Consider the following 16,055-nt stretch of genomic DNA (forward strand, 5'->3'; position numbering starts at 1 on the left):
ATGTTGTTGGCGCCCTTCCCCAGACTTATATTCCTCCCAATCCCCATCGCCCCTCTCCTTCTTCTACATACTGTTTAACTCTCGAGATCCCTTGATATCCTCGTCCCATATCACTTCAGCGCTTCTCTTCTCAACTCGCTCATACCAACCCAGCATTCACCATGGCTTCTCCTCGTACGTCATGGCCCTTTACCCCAAGTTTACCGATTCCCAAGTTTTCTTACTGACGGCCATCTACAGAACAACTCCGCACGGTCACCACCGACCTCCTCAAGATCAACCACCCGGTTATGCTTGCTGGTATGAACGTTGCCGCCGGCCCTGAGCTCGCTGCCGCCGTCACCAATGCTGGAGGCCTCGGTGTTCTCGGGGGAATTGGCTACACCCCAGACATGCTCCGCGAGCAAATCGCCGAGCTGAAGTCTTTCCTAAAGGACAAGAACGCACCATTCGGTGTTGACTTGCTCCTCCCCCAGGTTGGTGGCAGTGCCCGCAAGACCAAGTAAGCCCACCTTCGCATGCATAAGCGAGAGATATCACAGTAAGCAGCGTGCTGACGATTCTTAAAACAGCTACGATTACACCAAGGGAAAGCTTAACGAGCTCATTGAAATCATTATCGAGAGTGGCGCGAGGCTCTTCGTCTCAGCCGTCGGTGTCCCACCCAAGCACGTCGTTGACAGGCTCCACGCCGCCGGTATCCTGTACATGAACATGATCGGACACCCCAAGCACGTTAAGAAGTGCCTCGAGCTCGGCGTTGATCTCATCTGCGCGCAAGGTGGTGAGGGTGGTGGCCACACTGGTGATGTGCCAACCTCTATCCTCATCCCCTCTGTTGTCGAGCTCTGCAAGGGCAAGACCAGCCCCATGACCGGCCAGCCCGTCCAGGTTGTTGCTGCCGGCGGTATCTACAACGGCCAGAGTGTCGCCTCGGCGCTTATGCTCGGCGCCAGCGCCGTCTGGGTTGGTACCCGTTTCATCGTCACCGATGAGGCTGGTGCGTCGCAGGCTCACCAGGACGCCGTCACCACCTCAGGCTTCGACGACAACGTCCGCACCATCATCTTCACCGGCCGCCCCATGCGCGTCCGCAACAACCCATACATCACCAACTGGGAGGTGAACCGCGCACAGGAAATCAAGGACCTGACCTCCAAGGGTATAATCCCCGTCGAGGATGACTTCGAGAAGATGGGTGACGAGATTGATGACGAGACTATGGACAGCGCCCGCCCATTCTTGATGGGTAAGGCGGCTGCTGTTGTTAACGAGAAGAAGTCGGCAAAGGCTGTTGTGGACGAGCTCGTCGGTGATGCCGTGAAGTGGCTCCAGATCGGAAACAAGATGATTGCCAAGTTGTAGATTAAGAGAGGGGAATTGGGCGGTGGGGGTTGAAAAACATTTAACACCTGTACATGATATCTAGCATTATGAATTTTAGCAAGAAATACATACAATATTTCAAGGCTCTATGATTGGTTCATAAGAGTTATGTTATACCGTCACGTGGCTAATGCTTTTTTGGATTAACATGAGATTAGGCTCCATTGTTCGAACAGTCGGTGAGTTAGTGAAGTCATCACGAGGACTTAGTCTTAGATATCTGCATGCCAATGCTCTGCTAACAGCATGTTCAGCTTTCAAAATATCAAGCTACCATCATCTTTACCCTCAATCCCCTCATCCTTAATCATTCTCCGCGCTATGTCTCTCTTCCACCAGGTTCTCGGAGTTTATGTGCTGCCTAAGCTCCCTGCCGATCTCAGCCATATATGCACCCGCATATGTAGGCTCATGCTCAGATATGGATTTCTGAGATGCGGTTCGTCCTTGGTGTTCTCTCTACCCCCGCCCTTCCATTGCCATACAATAGCTAAGGCTTAGGATCCTCCCTGATCTTCCGGTGCGCATTTAACATCGTCGATTATCCAATTGACGATCATGGGGCTACCTCTAGATGCAGCAATCTTGTACTCCCCAGGAGCTCCCTTGGTGCAACTTATCCCAGTCTCGGACTTCGTCTTACCAAGATTGTTTAGCTGACGAATTGTACCTGCCGCTGGCTCGATAATCAAAACAAGTCTCACTTGGAGATAACTCGGATGAAATACGTGGCAGCTCGAACTGGACCATAATGCACAATGCCGAGATATTTCCCTTATCTGTTTAAGATGTTGCACCGGGATCGGGTTTCGAATATCCATAACGAGCTCCCAACATGCTGTAAGCGCTGGTTCTCGTGGATGGAGTCCCAGATCCTGACGTATGACCCAGTACGTGATCATCAGCAGATGAGCACGACATGCAGGACCGTGAGCTTCGTCCTTGCCTGCAAGATCCCCTCCGTTCCCTCGGCCAAATAGTCAGTATATATACCGCCTCCAAGTTCCATTTCTCATTTCTCATCTCACGAATCATTCTTCACCTTCCAACAAATACCTTCCGTATATCATAAAATGGTCGCCCAAGTTCTTTCTTCCCCTGCCCCTCTGGGCCTGTCCTCCCTTCGGCGGTAGAAGCTCCCACTCTCTCCCAGAAGCTTCTGTCCCTCCGCCACGTCCTCAGCTCTGGCGCTTCCATTAATGAAGCCAAGGAACCAGGCTTCAAAGTCCTGTCATCTGGCTGGAGCGATATCGGCCCCATCGTGGCTGGTGCTTTTATCAATGTTGCTACTGAGCAAGATGTTGTCGTCTCGGTAACCCCTCTTGAGTGTTGAACATGTAGCTAACACTTTTTAGATTACCTGGGCTACCATGAACTCTGTCCCTATCCAAGTCCGAGGCAGTGGCCACATGTGGATAAACTCGCTCCCCAGCTCAGGCGTAGTAATTAACACCCTCCCTCTCGCCTCCATCGCTATCGATGCTGCATCTGGCACCGCAACCATTGGCGCAGGGACTCTTGTCGGCGAGGCCACCGATGCAGCACACGCAGCAGACGTCCACCTCCCCCTCGCCGCTTGCCCATCGGTCACTGTCATCGGTCCACTCTTGGTGGGGGTCTTGGGACGTTCCAAGGCCTTTATGGTCTGGGCATTGACTCCCTTCCCTCCGCTCGCGTGGCTACTGCCGCTGGGAAGCTTCTGACTGTCACTTCGGAGTCGCACCAGGATCTCTTCTACGCGCTGCGCGGGGCTGGAAACTCATTTGTGGCCGTGACCGAGATCACGATGCGTGCTTACCCCAAGATCAACCGGGGGATCCACTTCTCGCGCGACCTATCCTTCGTGCCTTCTGAGGCAGTCGGCGAAGCAGTGAATGCGCTCCCTCGTATTCCGCACGCCAAGATGCAGCTTTACATGGTCTCACCGGCCCAACCTTTACTCCGACTCTCATCCTAAACATCTGGTACGCTGGCACTGCTGCTGAGGGATTGGAGCACTTCGCGCCCCTCTTTGCTCTGGGCCCAATCCAACAGATTGGATCAGCAGATGGCATGATCTCTGCGGACAGGCTCAATGAAAGTGTTGATGAACTGGCCGTCTTTGACGGGCTCAAGCAGCCGGAAGCGTGATGCTTAAAGATCTGGATGGCAAGGCTGTGAGAGCATGCTGGAACGACTATTCGTCCTTCGTCAAGGCTAACCCGAGTGCTAACGAAAGCGCGGTGGTCTTCCAGGTATATGATGTCACGAAGTTGCTCGAGCTCGAGTCTTTGGGAGGTGAGAGCGCATACCCCCACCGTCAGTCAGTTCGGGATTGTCGCGTCAGTGGTGGCGAAGTATGAGGATGCGCACCTCGATGCAGCGGCGTCGGAGTTCGTGGACGAGACTCTAGATCTACTCACCCCGAAGGAGGGAAAGAATGTTTACTGCAACATTTCACGCGGTGGAGAGACACTGGAGGAGCTGTTTGGCAGTGCGGAGAGGGTGGAGCGGTTGAGAGAGATCAAGAAGACATGGGATTCCGCGAATCAGTTCAAGGGATTTGCAAGCTTACTATAAGGATCAGAGAGTACGATTTTCCGCGTCGAAGATAGATCTTAAGATACAATTACTTCAAGGGCATTATTGCGAGTTGCCGCATTGCATTCATTCTGAGAATCCATTTCTACTTCAAATGAACTCCGTGATGAATTCTTCTCTGTGATAAACAGCCTCCCTAACAAACCCGTCACTACAACAAATTACCCTCCATAGTGAATTCATCCGAACAAACAAATGACCTCCCACGACGAATTAATCCTTATCACAAATAACCTTCCATAACGAATCCATCATTACCACAAGTGAGCCTCCGTAGCAAATCCATCACCATAACACAACTTGCAATGCCCCTCCCACTTAATTGGTAGCTGTGATCTGCGCCGCTGTCTTCAGAGCCCTTGGCGTCGTGTCCCCATGGAGACTGATGCGACTCAAGGCTCTGGTCAACGCATCCGCATGCTGCTGGTGGTCACCCCCTAACATGCTCAAACCCCCACCCCCAAATTCAGATCCATCTCCGAACTCAGACATCCTGCTGACGTTGGGCATCGGTGGGAGTCCTTCCTCCGGGCTGTGGTTGCCGGAGTGGCTGCCGCGGGAGATTGGCGTCATAGAGGCCTTGGTAGAGTTGCTGCCCTCGTTTGTGCCGATGCTGCTGGCCCCGGTGGACTTGGCTGGGGAAGTGGAGGGAGAGCTCTTTGCTGGGCTGGATGGAGTGCGGTTCTCCGTGTTGCCGGTGGAGGAGGATTGAGCCCACATATCTTCCTTGCGGGTGCGATTGGTGCTCATTGTGACTAGTTGATGTTGAGTTTCTATAACTTCATTTGGAGGGAAACGTCTATTTACCTTTGTAGTTGGAAGGTGGACTTTGAAGTTGGATTGGCGGTGATGACCGAGAGTGACCGACGAAAAGGTTGATAGGAATAGATCTTGTTAGACCTGATGGTGGTGGTGGTGATTGTGATAAAAGAGTGAATGGATAAAGGAAGGAGGGGTAAACAAACTAAGAAGGGGGGGCTTTTATAAAGACACGCCAATCGTATATTATTGAGGTGAGTCGACAAAGCAGCTTGCTCATCCCTCAGAATGAGAAATGAGAAATGGATAACAAAGACGTGAATCGACCACTGCGTCGAGGAATGACGAGAAGGACTATTACAGCGTATTCTAACATCTATAATAACTTCAATCCTATAGAGGTTATAAACTATTGCAATTATACGTGTTTGTTTAGTCCTTCTTTATTAGGTGATAGCCTATTCCAATGTAAATCGCACTGTAATTGCACTGTACCAACTCTAGTATCACATATGGGCCTTCTTCAGCCAACAGAATAACCAAATCTATAACTGATTGTATTCGTTTGTTCAATTCCACCAGAAGCTCACGCTGAAGCTAACACTCAAACTCCTCACATAGTGCCACCACCCCACGGGTATATACAAGAACTCCCCCTCCTCCAGAATCACATCCACATATCTCGCCTCCCCAAACGCCTTAAACCTCTCCCTATATCTCTCTCTCCTCACTCCTCTACTGACTGTTTCCGTCGCCGTCTCCATCTGCTCGTCCTCCTCCCCCTTCTCCGGCACCTCATCCCACCCCTCCCAAGCCCCAACATCAACCAAACTCGTATTCCCCATATCCACCCCCCCTTCCTCCCCTCTCGGCGCCAATCGAACCGTCTCCCGTGGCCCATAAAGCCGCACATACTTCCTCCCCACCACCTGTGCGAGGATATTATGATACGGGTCAACATGCAGCGGGCTGATCGTACCCGCCGGTCCGAACCACGCATTCAGCAGCGGGTCATCCAGCTTTGCGGTCGCAGCATGCACGGCTGCCATTGGCGAGGATAAATGAGGAGGTGAAGGATCGAGCCAGCAGACGTCGGGGATGAGGATGTCGGAGCGTAGGGAGGGGATTTGGGAGAAGAGGTTGTGTTGGGCTAGGTACCCTGTTTTTCGCCCTTCGTCTTGTTCTTGACTTATCACACCATCACCATTCTCATCCTTTTCTACTCGTCCGATAGTCGATGGTCGCATAACGAATTCCTCCAGGAAATCCTTGAACGGTATGATCCACTGTCCCCATCCGCCATCCACATAGCTCCTCCCGACCTCCACAGGCACAAGTCGACGCCCTCCCAGCGTTCTCTTCAGCAAATACTCTGGATTTGACCAGGGCCGCTCGCTCATCGCTGGCCAGTGGCCCATACCTCCCGTAAATACCACAGGGACGGGCCCCACGTCGGCGTCAGCCGGATTCGACATGAGCGCCCCCAAGGTGTAGCTGTCTGGCTCTTCCATTCGGGGAATTGGGTGCGAAACGGGTGGTGACAAGGAGGGCAAAGTTGGGAAACGATCCATCCCATCTCCTAGCCGCGAGTTTGCATTGCGAATCCTCGCCCGTTTGGCTGGCGGTTCGGAGGAATTTGTTTCAGGGGCCTCCTTTCTCGAATGCTCTTCCGCATCCAGTGTCGAATATTTTATTTCCAAGCCCTCTCCAGGCGACGCCTCTTCATCATGGCCCAACTCGCTCCCTTGGGCAATCACATCCTCCAAAATCTCAAATATCTTCTCAATCCACTCCCTCCTCCCCTCTCCCGGCGCACCACTCATAATAAGCACCATATCTAGCGTCTTAACCACCTCATCTATCCATCCCACTTCTCCACCCTCATCACCAGACACCCCAACTATCGCCGCCACAGCCCTCACAATCCCCACCTCACATACCATTCTCCTCCACGCCACGGGGACCTGATGGAAGGGATACACATATAGCTTCCCCCTCGCAGTCCGCTCTAGGTCCGCGAGCCGCTTCAGAAGCAGGGCACCACTATAACTTCCCACCGGCTTGAATAGAAGAGTCGTTTGACGCCTCAGCAAGGCAAGGAGGAGCGGAGGAAGCTCCAGGAGCTCATCCGAAAAGGGGGTGGTATCACGTGATGATGTTTCTTGTGTGGAGAGGTTGGAGTGGATGGTGGAGAGGATTTGGAGGGCATGGGAGCGGAGGTGTTCCATTGCGTGCAGGTTTTCTAAGTAAGGGAGGTCATTTCTTTACACGTATGGAGATGGGGATGGAGATGGGGATTCTGGCATAGTTTGGGAAAATGAGGTTGAAGAGTGGATGACTAAGCACGAGTATGTGTGAAGTTATCACATGACACTTTCTGTTTGTAACTACAGGAGACTCCTATTTGGTTTATTTTCATGGTTATAATTGTATTTCTCGATGATTCTACTATGTTGTACTCAGAGAGATTCATGGGAAGAGAGCGGAAGCGACTCCCGTTCACGCTCTTGCTGTGCTGCAGGTCTCATATTGGTTGATTCTCATGAGAAGCGGTGAACAATTGAGAAAAACTTGATGGGGTTTCAAATGAACTCTGGGAACATTTTAGAGGCAAGGGGAAATCATGAGTCGGGTCCTCAGAGCGACTACTCGAATGAAAGAGCGGTGAAGTAAACCCCATGATCATAGGACCAGGACAGCCAAGCTGAAAATAACTGCTAAACAATAGGAGGCAAACGTGAACAGCGGGATTCAGTAATCCCTCCCTCAAAGACAAAAGTCTCGGGGGCTTCGTGTCAAGGGGAATCTGTCAGGTTGGAAAATAAATGAGAACCACCACGTGGGGTGACCGGGAATTCGGCACGGAGAAAACTGGGCTGACAAAAGTTTCGAAATGACGGCTGCCTACACCGATGAGAGATGCAGCAAATAGATAATCAGAAATATATGAAGGTTTGCCCAAAATGACGATCAGGCTCTCGAGAAATGGCGATAAACGGCCCAAAGTGGTGATATCAAAGCTGCGCCAGCATGAAACTTGGCAGCTAGCCTAGAGGCATATCAAGAACCCCACGACCATGCGCGCTACGGCGGGAGACCGCTTCAAGCATTCCGCTGGTCATGCTGTACTCAGCTCCACCCCTTGCACAGCCGCCTCACGGAGCAAGGCCATCGTCGAGTCCACAGACCCCGTCTCTCCGTCTGCCAACACAGCACAGCTTAGGCAAACCATCCGGCTGACAGCCCCGCAAGCTCCCACCTATCACCGCCCCCTCCCCGATCCGATCCGAAGAGCGATGACCGAATCCCCCAATCCGGCCATCCGCCCCAAGGCACCCCCGCGAGCCGCACCCCCATTATGCGCCCCATGCAACGCAGACGCCGTGCTCGCGCGGCCAAACGGCCCCCTCCGGCCCCCATTACCACGTGGCCCGAAATACCCTTCCGCAGTAGGCGCAGTACAACCAACACCCTACAAAACCAAGCCCCTCCTTCCATCCTCCCCCCCAGTGCACAACACCGCTGCCTCCCCCCGGCCGAGGGGCCGATCGCTCGCACCTGACTACTTCTTGCTGCTGCCCGACCAACTCCTGGAGCCCCTGCCCCCCACCGGGCTGGCTGCGGTATTTTTGGCGGCTGCGTTCCCGGTTCCATGCAGTTGCCTTGGCCTGCACTCATGCAGCCGGGCTGCACGTCCTGCAGATTACGCGCGCCGGCCGAGGCAGAAGTGCGTGCGTAGTCGCAACGTTCGAAGCAGCGCGGTGGGCGCGAGCGACGGGGGATCACGCGTCGGGGCCGGCTAATGTGATGTGCTGTGCTGTGAGGTATACTATGGTAGAGAGCTCGTGGGAGTTACAGCGGCTGGGTGCCCAATGTCGCACCAGGGAGGCGGTCTGCCAATCGGAGGGCGCGGCACCAGAGGGCATGTGGTTACCGTGACGTGCAGTAGGAGGTAAGCGTTTGGGGCGAGGTGGATGTGGAGGATCGTCGGGTGAGGGGAGCGGAGGAGGAGGTTGTTCAGCCTTTTTTCGCCTCGTCTCTAGAGATGTATTTCCAGTTGTGATACTCATACTTGCCATGGCGGCAAATATGGATGAAGAGTACCGGATACGCTTGCGGTATCACTAGAAAGCAGCTTGGAGAGCTTAGAATCGTCAAGAACGGCGACAGATGCGCCATGACGGCTAAGGGCATCTTAAAAGCTTGACTAACGCTTAAGGTCTAGAAGCTTCTAGTTCTCCTACAATGATATTTGCCAGCTTACCCCTCTCCTCCGCCTCTACAATGTCTCTTGGTCAAGAGGCGTTCGGCCAACCCCTAAGTTGGCCTTGTATATCCTTTGTGTGCGGCTTGCCTTTCCTAGGAGATGGTCGACTCTCGAGAGGCTCTTTGTGTCATACTGACATTCGTTGCACTCAGTTTGCTATCAAACTCAAGAGCAAACTTGGAAATCTCCTCCTCAAACCTACAAGTCACTATACATATTTTGGCTTATCACACCAACAACAAGAGCAATACTACTCAACGATTGCTACAACCATCTATGATTCATTACACGTCATCGCTCCTTAGTTACTGGGCCGATATTACCACATAGCATATCTCTACAACCCTCTATGATTCATTACATGACATCACTCATACTACCACATGACATATCTCTACCAACTAGAGGCCTAGGAGCATGAACGATAGCTCTAAAAGCTCCTACGAACCTCTATGATTCATTACATGTCATCGCTCTTTAGTTACCCACAAGATTGGTTAAGTTATGACATAATTTGTCTATGACATAATTTGTCTATGACATAATTTGTCTATGACATAATTTGTCTATGACATAATTTGTCTATGACATAATTTGTCTATAGGGGTACTCTGACCTTGGACCTCCTTTTACTTCCTATAGGCTACGAACCTAAGAGATGGTTCTATGGGATTCTCTTACGTCGACTACAGCTACCAAGCCTGGTAAGTCATGGAAAGTCTTGGAAAATGAGAGAACTACATTCCTTTAGCATAAATAGGATTGCCCTTTCCTTAAGAAAGGGCAAGCAGACAATACAGTAAATCGACTATCACATACTTCCACGTCTTTTCCAAGCTTCCAAGCATTCGTCTTGTTACTCCTTGTTTCTGAAAAGTCAGTGAGGTGTTAACCTCTGACTTACCCCTGAGTTCCCAGACTCAACATTTGTTGCAACTTGTCTGAACCACTTCACTACATCACACACCTGATTGCTGCATTGTGGAATAGTCTAAGCTACGACCCTTTGGCTCTGTTTTCTAAGACAGTGTGTTGTCTTAGTAAATTCATCCCTTCCTTGGGTGGCTAGATTCTCACATCTGGTGCACCCACCATTACACCCCTATAGACAAATTATGTCATAACTTAACCAATATTGTGGGTAACTAAGGAGCGATGACGTGTAATGAATCATAGACGGCTGTAGAAGCTTTTGGAGCTATCGTTCATGTTCCTAGGCCTCTAGTTGATAGAGATATGTCATGTGTAGTATTAGCCCAGTAACTAAGGAGTGATGTCATGTAATGAATCATAGAGGGTTGTAGAGATATGCTATGTGGTCATATCAGCCCAGTAACTAAGGAGCAATGACGTGTAATGAATCATAGATGGTTGTAGCAATTGTTGAGTAGTATTGCTCTTGTTGTTGGTGTGATAAGCCAAAATATGTATAGTGACTTGTAGGTTTGAGGAGGAGATTTCCAAGTTTGCTCTTGAGTTTGATAGCAAACTGAGTGCAACGAATGTCAGTATGACATAATCCCCTACCTCCTCTGTTAAGTAAAACCTTTATATAAGAAACCTCTATATACCCTATTAGATAGGAAGTATCGTTACAATCTCTACTAACCTAGAAAATGTTAGTGAAGCTTGCCAACCGACTCCGTACTCACTAACTACTTACCTACTCGTGCGGCCCAAAAGTTTCCACAGGGTCTGTGTGTAATAAGTGGGGCGTGTAAGTACTTGGAGAAAATGCATGTACATACTCTACGTACTTGTACTGATCTACCCACGAAAGTTGTTCCCCCCATTGACTGCAATACACCGCTCCAACTTGTCCTTAAACGAAGCACATAATTGTGTAGATTTCCCATCCATTTTTTTCCCCCATTCTTCCTCAAGAAATACCCGTGCATGAGCTCTCTCAAACTTCCCTCCGTTTAATGGTGTATAGCCATCAACCTGATCCTTGAGATAATCAAAGGCATTTTCAATAGGGTGCAAATCGGGAGAGTTTGGAGGCCAAAATTTCACTCTATAGATTCCCTCCTTCTTCATATAATCTTCCAATGATCGGTGAGCCTTCAAATGAAGACTTACATTATCATCCACAAACCATACTCGTTTTGTAGGATGTAAAGCCTTTACTTTTCGAAAGTAGGGGAAGAGAAGAGGAATACGAACCATCTCTCGATATAGAAACCAATCAATCCCGCCCTTTGAAACTTCTTGCCCTTCTGATTGCCGTCCTCTACTCCATGTCTCTATATCTCCAAACTCTTGTGAAGCAACTCGTGCCTTTTTCCATTTGCTTTTGCCATTCCGAATATCTGCATTTAGAGTTTCCATATATCCGTACTCAAGAGTTCCAACTGTTGTTGCTCTAACAAGTTCATTCTCTGCTTTTGATTTCCAATATGCATTTATCTCTCGTAGTTTCTGCACATGTATCTGCTTCTCTTCTATACTTTCAGGAATCCATGAACGAGAAGGGCGTAAGATAGAGGTTTCTGAACTCATTGCTCCCCAAAACATAACTTGAAATAAAGATTTCTTCTGTTGAATTGCCATGCTCTCTGCTGTTTGACCCCGTTAAACTGTTATCCGTCGTTTCTTATGTGGATTCCCTCCGAAATTGATATATGATTCGTCTGAGAAAATAAAAATTGATCCAGCTTCAAGTTCGGATAGTGCCCATTTGCAGAATTTCCATCGTACTGAAGGAATGATATTATCCAAGTAGGGCTTGAGGCAGATGTTTTTCCGTACAATAGGTTGTGGAATTTCAACACTTGAGTGATTCTTTGCAACTCGTTCGACAATTGATCGTGCGTAGGGTAGATTTTCCTTATTAATAACTTGTTGAAAAGTGTCAAATGGATTTGCAAGTAGCAAAGATCGTATGCGTAGTGACTCTTCAGAATCCTTTTGAATTGTCTGTGGTCTTCCGCTTCGTGGCTTTGATTCGAGGTGTTGGAGAAGGTTGTGAATTTCAGTATTCCCTGCCCTTTTAACAGTTTGGTGCCATATATATGCAATAGAGTCAGCTGAGATTCCAAGCTTCTTTTCAATCTCTCCATATGATGCGTTCATGTATACACGCAAGGTAATAATTGCAGCACGTAGTGGTATTGAGATTTCAGCCATTGTTGAGCATTACTTCATTGCTTCATTCACTCTCATATTCTACGCGTGTACATTTTCTACGCGTGTACTCGGGTACAAGTACATGGTGCTTGATAGATTCCTACAATCTAATTGGCTGTTGTGCACAGACCCTGTGGAAACTTTTGGGCCGCACGAGTACCTCCCTCAAATCACGCCATCATAGTTATAGTCAGTTGACTCTCGACCTTAAAGCAGGGCACCTAGCACTTGTAGCATGCCTTCCTTCCTCTGCGGCCTCGTAGTGTCAACCACCCTATTGTCACGGTTCACCAAGGCATAGGGCGCCAGTTGGGTATTATGAATTAAACTCAATCTAGAGAAGAAAGGAAAGAGAAGAGGAGCACTCGAGCAGTGGCTCAATCTATATACAGCTATGTTGTTGTGGAGTGAATTCTCTTTAGCAAGACCAGTTCTGAGAATTCACTCCACAACTGAAAACTTCGCTCCAACCCCGGAAAGCTCCCCACACCCCTGAACCCCCACTCGAGCTGCAAGGCGCACTTGATATCGTAACACTACCCCCCCCCTACTCCAGAGTTGATCTCCTGATCAAGAAATCCCATTTTCAAAAAAAAAAACAATTGTCTCCAGCTCTGATTTTGGTTTCTGAGGGTATTTTCTGTGATATGCTTGGGTAACTTCTGGAGAATTTTCAAAGCTCTCTGCAGTATACCATGTCTCATCCGGTGGATAGTTCTTCCAAGCTGCCTTGTAGAAAAGCTTCTTTCGAATAACTTTTGAGTCGAGGATTTCGTCCACTTCCCACTCCTCTTCGCCATTGACAATGACTGGAGGCTCTGGTTCCTGTTGCTGCCCTTCGATTGCATCATTCGAGTCAAGTCTTAATAGATTGGCATGAAATACTGGATGAATCTTCATGCTGTTTGGAAGTTTGAGCCGATATGCAACTTGCCCAATTCGCTCTAGAATTTCAAAAGGTCCCACTTGCTTGTGGTCTAGCTTCTTTGATGGCCTCTGTGTCTTTATATTTCGAGTTGAAAGCCATACTCTGTCTCCCACTTGATAGCGTGGTGCAGGTTTCCTTTTCTTGTTCGCGAAATGTTCCATTTTTGCTTGCGAGAGCGTGATTTCATCCTGCAGAAACTCCCAAACCTTTGCCATGGTCTGAGCTATGTTCTTGTGCTCTTGTTTGGCTTCGTGATATGCTTGCTGCTCTGTATCGAAGCTCATTCTTGGTTCATAGCCCTTGTTCGCAAAAAACGCACTTGTCTTGGTTGCATCTGATGGCAAACTGTTGGCAGCAAACTCTGCCATGCACAAGTATGAAACCCAATTGTCTTGAAGATAGTTCACATGAGCTCGCAAGTAGCGTTCGAGCTCTGCATTGAATCGCTCAGTCTGTCCATCTGTTTCTGGGTGGAAGGCAGTTGAAAGTTTGGCCGAAATTTTCCAAATTTTGCAGAGCAAACTTTAGACTTCTGCAATGAACTGAGGACCTCTGTCTGATATTATTGAGTTTGGTAGACCATGGTGCTTCCATACATGTAGAAGTAAGAGCTGTGCTGTAGCTTCTGCAGTAGTCCCTTCTTGCCCAGCGAAACACGGAATGAAATGTCTTTCTTTCGTCAACCTGCATGCAACAACCAAGATAGCATTGTTCCCTTCACAGAGTGGTAATCCTGTCACGAAATCCATTGATATATCCATCCATGGTCGACTGTCAATAGGGATTGGTTGTAGAAGTCCATTGTAGGAATCTCGAGATGGTTTCAATCTTCGACAACTATGGCAGTTTTTGATATATCGAATTATTGTTTTGTCCATGTTTGGCCAGTAATAGTGCTGTTTCATGACTCGCAGCATCTTTCCAGCTCCTGGATGTCCCATAGAAGGTTGTTCATGAACTTCTCTCAACAAGTCCACCTGAATGGTTTCTGGCACCCAAACTCGATTTTGATATTCTAGCATGCCGTTTTTGAGTTCGCAATAAGCCAATGCAATGTCTTTGCTTGTTCGATCACCATTCTCAAGCTTCTGTAGTGTAGCCTTGCAGAATTTGTCTTCCAGTTGAGACTTTTGGATTTTCTCAAGAATTGTCATTTCTCTGATATGAGTTTCCACTGGAGCTAGCTGAGCTGTTTGGCCTTGTTCTTTGAGTTTCTGAATGTCTGGATGTAGCCTCAAAGGTGGTAGCAACACCTGAAGCTGTTGCTTTTGTCGATCATCCTCATCATTGCCTTCTGGTCTGTCACCAGGCCTTCGAGTCAAAGCATCTGCTTTTCCATTTTGTTGCCCAGGCCTATAGATGATCTGGAAGTTGTATCGAGAGAGGAATTCAGCCCATCGAGCTTGTCTTCTTGTCAGCTTCTTGGTGGACATGAAGTATTCCAAGCTTTTGTGATCAGACAAGACTTGGACTGGAAAATCTGTCCCTTCAAGTTCTGGTCTCCATGCTTCGAAACATCTGATGATTGCAAGCAATTCCTTGTCATATATCTCGTAATTGCATTCTGCAGGTGCTAGCTTTTTTGAGAAGTATGCCACTGGATGTAGAACCCCTTGATCATCTTTTTGTGACAAGACTCCTGATGAGATGAAGTCTGAGGAATCTGCTTCGACATAGGCTGTCTTGTTTCTATCGAAATGCCTCAAGACAGGAGCTTCTGTGACTGTTTGTTTTAACAGCTCGAATGCAGTTTGGCATGCATGAGTCCATTCGAATATCTGATCCTTTCTGGTAAGGTTCACCAATGGCCTCATGATGCTGGAGTAATTTCGGATGAACCTTCGATAGAAATTGCAGAATCCAATGAAAGCTTGCATATCCCTGAGTGATTTTGGAATTCGCCATTCCAATATAGTAGAAACCTTTGCAGGGTCCATGCGAATGCCATTGACTCCCACGATGAGTCCTAGGAATTTGGTTTCTTGGACGAAAAACTCACATTTTGAGATATCTGCTTGCAGTCCAGCTTCCCGAAGCTTCTGTAGGACTTTCCTTATGTGCTCTGTATGCTCCGCTCGAGTAGCACTGTAGATAAGAATGTCATCCATGTATGCGGTGACGAATTGGTTGAGGTAATCCATGAGGGTTTCATTCATGTACCTCTGGAATGTTGCTGGACCATTTGTGAGTCCGAAGGGCATGACCTTGTATTTGTAGGATCCAAATCGAGTTCTGAATGTAGTGAGGTCTTCATCTTCTTCTGTCTGCATTCGAATTCGATTGAAGGCATGTCGAATGTCCAGTTTGGTAAGATATCTTGCTCCTATGACTTGGGCCAGCGTTTCATCAATGAGTGGTATGGGATATCGATCCTTTTTCGTTATGGCATTTAGCTTCCTGTAGTCAACACAGAATCGAAGACCACCACCTGGCTTTCTCACAAACATAATGGGTGAAGAGTATGGGGCTTTGCTTGCTTCAATGAACCCTTTTGGCAAGTGCTCGAAGACATATTCTTCGACCAAATCAAGTTCTTCCTTTGACATATTCCAGAGTGGTGCATATCCCAGCTTTGAATCACCTTCGAGTTCAATATGATGGTCTGAAGGTCGATGGGGAGGTAGCTTGTCTGCTGCCATTTTTGAAAAAACATCCAAAAATTCATGAAATTCCTTCGGAAGGATCAGTCGAGAGTCAATTTCTTTAGTTTTGGTCTTGTTCTTGTGCTCAATTATGTCCTTCATTGATATAGCAAAGACTTGAGCTCCTCTTTGCTTCATGAGCATTCGAAATGGTGCTGCGCCAATCATTGCTATGGTGCAAGGTTTTGGTTTTTCCACTTTCGGAGCAGGTTCCGGAGGAGGCATTTCTGTTGAATCTGCGCTTGGTAGGTTCGGTAGAATAGTAAATGATAATTCCGGTATCACGAGTAGGGCCCAATTGATCAGTAGTAAAATGCATATTCATTTAATCTAGCTACTCTAGCTACTCTATATACTGTAGAAC

The 16,055-nt window shown here is 48.4% G+C and overlaps 6 protein-coding genes across 6 annotated transcripts; 4 read left to right on the forward strand and 2 right to left on the reverse strand.

Moving 5' to 3' along the window:
• The first annotated feature begins 12 nt into the window (after positions 1–12).
• On the forward strand, positions 13–1,469 carry VC83_01918 (uncharacterized protein). Its single transcript, XM_024465590.1, has 3 exons — positions 13–174; positions 241–502; positions 573–1,469. Exons 1-3 carry the CDS (start codon positions 162–164, stop codon positions 1,363–1,365), a joined length of 1,068 nt encoding a protein of 355 aa, XP_024326748.1. The 5' UTR covers positions 13–161; the 3' UTR covers positions 1,366–1,469.
• Positions 1,470–2,305: 836 nt separating this feature from the next.
• VC83_01919 (uncharacterized protein) lies at positions 2,306–3,343 on the forward strand (the record flags this gene model as incomplete). The annotated part of the gene is made up of 3 exons (XM_024465591.1): positions 2,306–2,365; positions 2,742–3,029; positions 3,104–3,343. The coding sequence occupies 3 exons, from the start codon at positions 2,306–2,308 to the stop codon at positions 3,341–3,343; spliced, it is 588 nt and encodes a 195-aa protein (XP_024326749.1).
• A 281-nt stretch (positions 3,344–3,624) lies between these two features.
• Positions 3,625–3,945, forward strand: VC83_01920 (uncharacterized protein; the record flags this gene model as incomplete). Its single annotated transcript, XM_024465592.1, has 1 exon — positions 3,625–3,945. The coding sequence occupies one exon, from the start codon at positions 3,625–3,627 to the stop codon at positions 3,943–3,945; it is 321 nt and encodes a 106-aa protein (XP_024326965.1).
• Positions 3,946–4,086: 141 nt separating this feature from the next.
• VC83_01921 (uncharacterized protein) lies at positions 4,087–4,826 on the reverse strand. The gene is made up of 2 exons (XM_024465593.1): positions 4,774–4,826; positions 4,087–4,721 (listed from the first exon to the last, which is right to left on the reverse strand). The coding sequence occupies exon 2, from the start codon at positions 4,714–4,716 to the stop codon at positions 4,285–4,287; it is 432 nt and encodes a 143-aa protein (XP_024326916.1). The 5' UTR covers positions 4,717–4,721; positions 4,774–4,826; the 3' UTR covers positions 4,087–4,284.
• Positions 4,827–5,199: 373 nt separating this feature from the next.
• Positions 5,200–6,996, reverse strand: VC83_01922 (uncharacterized protein). Its single transcript, XM_024465594.1, has one exon. It carries the CDS (start codon positions 6,951–6,953, stop codon positions 5,295–5,297), a length of 1,659 nt encoding a protein of 552 aa, XP_024326967.1. The 5' UTR covers positions 6,954–6,996; the 3' UTR covers positions 5,200–5,294.
• A 131-nt stretch (positions 6,997–7,127) lies between these two features.
• VC83_01923 (uncharacterized protein) lies at positions 7,128–9,263 on the forward strand. Its single transcript, XM_024465595.1, has one exon. It carries the CDS (start codon positions 7,803–7,805, stop codon positions 8,526–8,528), a length of 726 nt encoding a protein of 241 aa, XP_024326966.1. The 5' UTR covers positions 7,128–7,802; the 3' UTR covers positions 8,529–9,263.
• Positions 9,264–16,055: the final 6,792 nt, after the last annotated feature.

This window comes from Pseudogymnoascus destructans (assembly GCF_001641265.1).
Source record: "Pseudogymnoascus destructans isolate 20631-21 unplaced genomic scaffold scaffold_4, whole genome shotgun sequence".
NCBI lineage: Eukaryota > Fungi > Ascomycota > Leotiomycetes > Thelebolales > Thelebolaceae > Pseudogymnoascus > Pseudogymnoascus destructans.

Coding starts and splice junctions, on each gene's coding strand:
- VC83_01918 (XM_024465590.1), top strand. Junction 503..572: donor GGCAGTGCCCGCAAGACCAA/GTAAGCCCACCT, acceptor TTCTTAAAACAG/CTACGATTACACCAAGGGAA.
- VC83_01921 (XM_024465593.1), bottom strand. CDS start 4,716: ATGAGCACCAATCGCACCCGCAAGGAAGATATGTGGGCTCAATCCTCC.
- VC83_01922 (XM_024465594.1), bottom strand. CDS start 6,953: ATGGAACACCTCCGCTCCCATGCCCTCCAAATCCTCTCCACCATCCAC.
- VC83_01923 (XM_024465595.1), top strand. CDS start 7,803: ATGCGCGCTACGGCGGGAGACCGCTTCAAGCATTCCGCTGGTCATGCT.